This window comes from Octopus bimaculoides, chromosome 1 (assembly GCF_001194135.2).
Source record: "Octopus bimaculoides isolate UCB-OBI-ISO-001 chromosome 1, ASM119413v2, whole genome shotgun sequence".
In the NCBI taxonomy this organism is placed as follows: domain Eukaryota; kingdom Metazoa; phylum Mollusca; class Cephalopoda; order Octopoda; family Octopodidae; genus Octopus; species Octopus bimaculoides.
Window position 1 is genome coordinate 46,943,631 of NC_068981.1, and position 8,420 is coordinate 46,952,050.

At 35.6% G+C, this 8,420-nt stretch overlaps 1 protein-coding gene across 1 annotated transcript in view; it reads left to right on the forward strand.

Annotated features, from left to right (window-relative positions):
• Window positions 1-8,420, forward strand: part of LOC106884017 (uncharacterized) — a 63,053-nt gene that overhangs the window by 29,031 nt on the left and 25,602 nt on the right. Inside the window, exon 3 of the mRNA XM_014935193.2 lies at window positions 6,704-8,347. Within this exon, the coding sequence (XP_014790679.1) occupies window positions 6,704-8,335 (1,632 nt within the window). The 3' untranslated portion in view covers window positions 8,336-8,347. The remainder of the gene's footprint in view (window positions 1-6,703; window positions 8,348-8,420) is intronic.

Sequence of the window (8,420 nt, forward strand, 5' to 3'; positions counted from 1 at the left end):
ATATATATGGTGCGGTGAATAAATTGTCGCCTTACCCAAAAATAAGAATAGTACTGACTTCTGATTTTAACAGAAGTATTTTACAAAAATGACATAAAAATATCTTGAAATACTAAAGCGTAAATCCATTCAATAACATGGCCATTGTCTTCAACCAGAGCTTCTAGACGACTTGGGAATCTCCTGCCACTCTTCTGATTATGTTGGTGAATGCTCTCGTAATCCTTGCCTTCAGTTCATCTTTAGTGTTACAATGAATTTTGTTGGTCACTTGCTCAAAAACGCCCCAAAATAATAATCAAGGAGTGGGGTACCTGATTGGGAAGTTCGGTGGCCAGATTTTAAGGGTGATGTTGTCGCAGAAATTGTCTAACAGCCATGGGTTCTCCTGCTCGTGTGGCATGGTGCAGAATCCTCTTGCCAGATAGAGGGTTTTCAGTAGCCGCCCTCTTGATTCAGGGAAGCACTGCCCCCTCCAGGTACTTGATGTAAGACTCCGTGCTGAGTCTAAGGTGTGTGCAAAGATGAATGGAGGCATAACGTCGCCATAACTTGTGTTCACTCCAAACACCATAATGTTGGCTAGATGTTTGATTTTTATCACTCTAAGTACATTTTTTGGGAACACGGCAAGACAACAGTTGTTCAGTGTGTTCACCATCTGATCCTGGCAGAAATTTTTCTGGTCTGAGAAGAACCAAAGCATGTTCGGTTGGAGGGGATGCTTGAGTTTATTCAAAAGCTTCGTTGCATGGTCTTTCATCTCGTCCTTGATGGGCTGGGATAACAAATGACCTTTTCTCATCTTGTATGACGAATACTAAATGTCTCCATGTACTACCTGCCCGATAAGAAACTCAGACAATCCCATGTCCTTGGGGATGGACCTGGTCAACTTCGAGGGATCGTTGTCAATCATAGCCGGATATCACCAAGAAATTCAGTAGTTGTTTTCTTTTCAGAATGATCTGAGTGAGTTTTTCGAGCTTCCGTACCTTCGTAATTGACTCATCCAACTATTTCCGAGTCCTCTGCACCGTCCTCAGATTGACCCCCCAAATACTCTGAATTGTTCGCATTGGAGCTTCCGGTGGGAATGCCAAGTATTACAGCATATGGTTTCCGAATTTCTGGCAGAGTGAATTGCGCCATCGTGCTCTTTTTCATACAGACTGTGCCGATCAACCCTTCTAAACTGTGTAGTCGACAACATAAAAACAAGCAATTCGCATGTGCGAAATTAGAAATATAAAATGACTACAATTTAACAATTGCACCCTTTATACACACACATACACACATGTATGTATGTATGTATGTATGTATGTATGTATGTATGCATATTTTACTCATTATTATCCTTTGCAGATTCCATAAAAGTCTACCAATTTTCCGTAATTACAATGACCACAAGTTATCTTGCATCATGCCTTCTCGCTGTGATACGATTAGGTGTGTATCTTAGAAAGAATGTGTTCTGCACTTCTGTTACAAATCTGGCCAATCTGCACGAGATTGTACGTTTTGTGCAAGATTAACTGATGTACAACACTCTATATGGTTTTATCCGTCTGCTCATATGTAATGCCAACCTAATTTTAGCTATATACAATCGTTAACACCTCATCTTTGGAGATCAAATAATTCCTTTTCCTTTCTTTCCGGTGACTTAAGTAAACCTACTATTGAAATCCACATATCGAAACACATAAACGTTAACTTTAAACGCAATTCATTAGATGTGACAATACACCGGTGCAGATAGATAAAATGAGTTAAAAATCCAGGGGCAAGCACGAAATTGTTCGTTGGAAATTATTTGTACTGCAATAACTAAAAGAGAACTGTAAGGATGGAGATATATTCAGATGTTCAACTTTTGAAACCTCTCTCGATTTCTCAGTTGCTGCGGAGCCATACTTTGAAATTATCTAGCAAATTCCCCAAATACCATTATATGCTGATTTTGAACAACGGGAGTTTGTAAGTAGCACTCCTGGATAAGAAAAATATAGCTGTTTCTTTCAAGCTTTCAATTATAGTATTTTCATTACTGCGGCAAATAGGTTGTCATGTTCATAGCCTGTGATAATGTCTTATGATATTCATAATACTCTGCTAGTTCGTAAGTATACTGTACTGAATATAATATAATTTCCTCACCAAGAAATTATGCTGAAATTATTCCTAGACGAGCCATGCACAGAAAAATTAGAATATATTTTTTAATCTTTTTACAAAGTCCAAACCAAGTCAGATTTAGATATATAATATGATAAAAAGAAAAAAAAGATTGTGATTGGTGAAGAAACACTTCAGATACACATGTTTTCTGTCTGAAATAAAAGACGGAATGATTATGCTTGAATATTGATGGACATCTTTGTAAGCAGTTTAATGTTCATTTAGGTTTTCTTGACTGTAAGGATAATATAAACGTTCATATATATATATATACAAAGTTCCATTTTCGTTACGGATATATTCAAGGCAATCTGTGTACTAGGTGATATGAAAAGATTTCCGGACTAGTTGTGTTTAATCAAAAAATGTTTAATAAAAAATATCTCAGTGAAGAATCCAGTCTTTCGCGCTCCATAGATGTGGCCACTTTAGCTGAATGTCTTCTCTCAAATGCTTCAACGCGTTGCAGTAGAACTCTCCCTTGACAGTTTGGCTCAGGGGGACAAATTCTCGATATGAAATACCACATTTCCAGGGTTGACGCTTGTGGCAGATCTTCCACATCGGTCATCGTCTTCCTGAGCGCTCATAGCCTTTCAGGGACCTTCTTCTGCTTTTGAAACATCCGAAACATTGCAGATGACCCATTGCTCCGTCGCTGTAAGCTTGCCGAATCATGCCCCATGTTTCTGTAGCAGACATCCCAAGTTTAACACAAAATTTCACATTGGCTCTTTGTTTCTGTCCATGACAAAATTGCATATTACAGCATACGCATGATCACCCCCACCCCAACAAAACACAAATTTCACAACTAGCGAAGTAAACACAGCGATGTCATTCGGCACATTGTCTCATGGCGGTCATTGCTAGTTCACACTGCACATGCAATCGTGTGATGACATCTGTTACCATGCTACAGAAATAGTCCGGGAACTTGTTCATACCATGTCGTAGAATGAAGTACAAAATAGACTTCCATACTTAAAATAATAATGTAGCTCTAAAATGTAAAAACATGTTTATTGTTCTAAACTCTCTAACAGGTTTTAACTATATCACTAATATTAATTAACAGTAAACAATAGGAACATTTAAGCTATTATCTAACTAACATATTTTTGTACATCGGAAATCATCCATTCTTGTCAATATATAGAAAAATTACTTACAGTGAATACTGAATATTTTACATATATTGTCATTTATTAATATCTCCGAACTTAGATTAGTCATTGATAAAAACAAATCGATAACACAACATGGTTCCCATATTAAAGTCCAAAGAGAGGTTTATCTTTAAAAGAATTTCAAAAATGTTTTTAATAAATGTTCATTTAATTCAGTCTATTTAAAATTCACTGTTGAAATATAATAGCACATTTTGTTAGACTTTATAGTCTTGAATAATATTGATTTTTGTCAATGACATGTTCAGAGAATAAATAATAGCATTTTTCATCGATACCACAAAAGTTTAATTATTAAATGTTGGATTATTGAACGTAGTTGTTAGCCTATCAAAGTATAAACAAATATTTCGAGTCCATTGTTGTAAACAAACAATTAAACTCAACTCCGTAATAGTGGACTATGTGATTACAAAAACGCGCTAAAGTTTTCTTTTTACACATTAATATAGAATCTATGATATAAAGGAATCACTGACGCCAATAAGCACATTTAGTATTAAATACTGCAGCATTGAGAAGTGAGGTGTGTAGCTCAAAAGAACAATGCAGGCCCTATCCGTGTTTCGAACACGCGACCATTTGATCGATAATCCAATACCTTAAATGGATTATCGTCTTCACACACACGCGCAAAATGCATGCATGCGTTTATACGAGAGAGGAAAGCAGACAGAGACAGTGATAAAGATGGATTGAGAGAGCGAAAGAGAGAAAGAAAGTGAAAGAGAAAAGCGAAGACAGACAAAGATGGAGAGATAGATAACATTTAGATAATTGTAGTTGTATCTGTCAGGTGATAAGTTTTGGTGCTGGTGTCTAAGACGAGAATTATTTGTTGTAAGGTACGTGTGAGTGGTAAAATATTTTCATTCCTAGCTGTTAGAATAATCTATTGTTTTGAAATGTTTTAGCGTTTCGAAGATTATATTTTGCAGGAAGACACTAATTTCAATTTATTGTTCAATAATTGAGTTCTACATAAGACGATATGATAGGATTCATTGGTAGAGATGTGTCAGGTTTAGACTTGTTTTGTTTTTTCGCATAATTGTTCGTGGGTGAGTATTTTTCAGTTATAGATAAAGTTTTGATTTATTTCCCACGGCTGTTTAGATTGTGGATTTTTTCTCTTGTTTGGGTTGCATAGCTTATAAATGTGCGCATATACGACAAGTACACATATTTGAAATTTCATGTATGTTTTTGTGCGTGCACTTGAGGACTCTATATCTGAAAGAAAGTTCCATATTACAATATCTCAATTGTAAACAGACTAAAATAAAAGTATTTTGTTTCTTCAAATGCCAGAGAATTTGATTAATTTTTACGGAGAAAGAGTTATTACTAATCCAAGACATCTTCAGTATTTGAAAATATCTCAATTATGCACAGTCATTATCGCTTACAATGCTTGATGATGCAGCTGATACTTTAAACATTTCCTCACTCTAAATCTTTATATGTGTCCTCATTCAACTGACGAGCAAACTAATTATATGTTAACGAAAGAATATACGACAAACACCTACCACTTGCAACATTTACTCTCTAGCGTGTTAAGCCAGTTTGCAATTTAACTTGGAATTTTGTAATCTGTTATTAAATTACATAAGTTTTGTGAAACTCTAAAATATAAAGTAGAAGAAATGACATTTTTAGTGATGTCTTTTCCAAGTCTCGTTCCTCACGAAGTAACACGATCCTTGTTCTCACGAGTGATGAAAATTTGATATTGTTTATTTTCTACTTTCTTCCTTCAATTGTGTTTCCATTTCTTCCCGAGTGTCTTCCCGACACACAGGGCAATGAAACTCACTGCACAAATGTGTATGCTATTAAAATAAACACACAAGATTGTCCATTTACAAACTCAAGTTATGTGAAGGAAAAGGTGGAAAAGATGAAAGAAGGAAAACGGAAAGGAGTAAAAATGTAAAAAATGAAAACAATGAAAAAAAGCTAAACATATTAAGGGGAAAAAAGGAAATAAAATTCACAGTGACACTGCTTTACTCAATACTTGTGACGTACCAGCTAAAACATCCTTTGCACTTTTTCCGTATATGGTAAGGCAGGGATCATTCTCAAATAATTTTGAGTTCCTTTTTCCATAAATTCCGAGTTCTCTTACAATCACTGATATTGTATCCGACTTCAGATGGCATAATTCTTTGATTCCAATGAGCAAATCACTATATTTTCTGAGCTCATTAAATTCTTTTGCCGAGATATGTTGATCACAAAGTATGCTCATGTCAATCAATATACAAACCTCATTGTTTTGGTTTTTAGCAATAATATTTGGGTTATTAGCTTTGATTGTCCGGTCTGTATGTCCTGGAAAGTCCAAAGAAATCGTTGCATTTTGTCCCCCAGTTATAGTCTCAGGGTTGTGCATACATCATTTGTCAGCAGTTTTGATTTTATCATGTCGTTATATTAACCATTGTTGATATTGGCCAACTCTGTCATGTTTTGTTTTAGACTCTATAGCTGTTACAACCTTGCTCCCAGAGATTAGGTGTTTCACTATTTCCATCTCATTGTTGCAGTATCGCCACTTGGGATCTACTTTATTTTTCATTACATTGGCAGTTAAGATAAACCCTTCGCTCTCTGTCTTTAAACCTGAGATCCGTAGCCACTGAAGGCTGTAGACCACTTTTGGTCTACATCAGCTTGTTTACTACAGGTGACATATTAGTTATGCAGAGGATTTTGTTTTCACCTATGAACTAAATGTTCAAACGCTATTTGCTTTTGCCATTGATTTTACCTTCGTTGCAACAACACTTGCCACACTTCTATTACACCGTTCAATCTGAATATTATGCATGAGCTCGTTAGTAAATTTTTCTCTCCTTCATAACTGAATGAAACTTCTTTCGCCTCTCGTGGTTTTCAGCGAGTTTTAGCATCCAATCATTAGATGTTTCAAGAGATTTTGGCCAGTCCAATTGAGGTGGTTTTGTAAGAGATTTCAAACTGAACCAAGCCTCGAACGTCTTGGGTTCTGGGAAGTTAAAGATGATCTGCGTCTACCTTTGGGTGGTGCATCTTATTGCAAGTCAGCTGCTTTCGGATTTTCCTGTCAATCTTCTTTATTTTGTTCATATTCTAGTTTAACACATCATGATTATTATTTATTATTATTATTATTATTATTATTATTATTATTATTATTATTATTATTATTATTACTATTGTTATTGTTGTTGTTGTTGTTGTTGTTGTTATTATGATTATCATTGATGATCTTTTTATTATTATTATTATTATTATTATTATTATTATTATTATTATTATTGTGTTTTTATATTCTTCAGGAGGAAAAAGATGATCCACGCGCCAAATACCTTTGCATGCAGTTTATTAAAAGGAGTAATGCCGTAATGCAGATACGAATGTCACCACTGAGCTCTTCCGACGACGGAATATGCAATGACACCCGTTTGATGATGGATGACTGGCCTCTCCTATCCGTCCATTTATTTCATACAACAGAAGTTAAATGCCCTTTTGAAGGAGGCTATGATTTTGATATAAAATTACCTTCAGGTGAAAAAGTGTGTACAAGTAAAATGTTACCATTTCGGTTTGAAAGTTATTGTGTTGACGAAGAAGGTCTATTACTTAGAATTCGTGATAAGACATGTACAGATTACATAGGAAATTTAAAGGAGGAGAACAGACTCCGTTGTTTGGCAACATGGAAACATGGTAAAGATACGTATGTGATTGTACGAGAAACTGATGTTGTGCGCTATTGGTGTATGCGCATCATATACGACGATAACGGTATGATTAGCAGAATTTATTTCTTCTTAGATATGATATGTGATACGAAAACTATATTCCCTACAAGTCGAAAATATCTTGTTTTTGAAATGTATCATCGGGTAATCCGAAGCATATGCAGTGATGAATTTGAAACATGTAGCAGTCATAATATGTGTAATTCGGAACACAGGTCGCACTGCCTGGAATCTTGTGGTGATTGCCAAATTAAAGCCTTTAGTAAATTTCGTGGTCTTCAAGCCTGTACCTTCCCAAAGGTTATGCATGGTACTTGGGTGAGGCATGTCAACCAAGGAACGAGCAAAATCACAATAAGTAATAACACAGTCAACATTAATACTGAAACAAATTGGCATTGTATTGATGCAGGAGAAGGTAACTATTCTCGAAGACGAGTTCTAATGAAAACATTTGATAACGGTTGCTATCCACGTTTTATGTGTATCGAACTTCATGAAGCAGCTCCTTCAGTTATGCGATACCGAGTAGGAAAAATTGTTCTTTGGCCTCTGAACATTAGTCATTTACTTCAAGAACATGTCTGTAATGATAATCTTTTTGCACATAATAGTCCCACATTACCTTCTCAAAGAATCACTCCTTTGCAGAATTTAGTCCGCTCTTATGATAAAAGAACCGTTTCTTGTAATCTACCGCCTGGACTGGGAACATGGATAGCCTTCCGCGACGAGAAAGCGCGACGTGGCTGCCTCTTAAATGACATTCATTTTGTACCGCACCATATGTTTTTGGTGATGGAGAACGAAGAGGGGAAGCACATAACACATGCTGAGTACTTTTGCCTTGCGTCTATGAAATTCATAAATGAATATGACACAATAATTACGCAAACAAAAGATCAAAGTAATGAATATTTGTGTTGGATGATCATTGGTAACAAGGAATTCATTATGCTTCCTGCATCTCTCTGTAACAGAGTTCACGCTGAGGCAGTCTTGAGAAGAGTTGAGAAGCCCTTAGCAAGACTAAGTCTCATAAATAACAGTGAATGCAAACGTGCAGACGAGGAATGGCGTCAAAGAGTTATAGAAGAAAGAAACAAACATGATAATGTAGAGGTGTCTAAATCCATTGCTACGAATACCCGAGGATGCCTAGCGTTAATTGCATTTTTTATGACATATCTGACGTTACACTGATGAATGTAATAGGTATATAAAATATTTAATTATATATAAAAACAAAACAAATATAATGGTATACGCAAATTATGTATATATATAT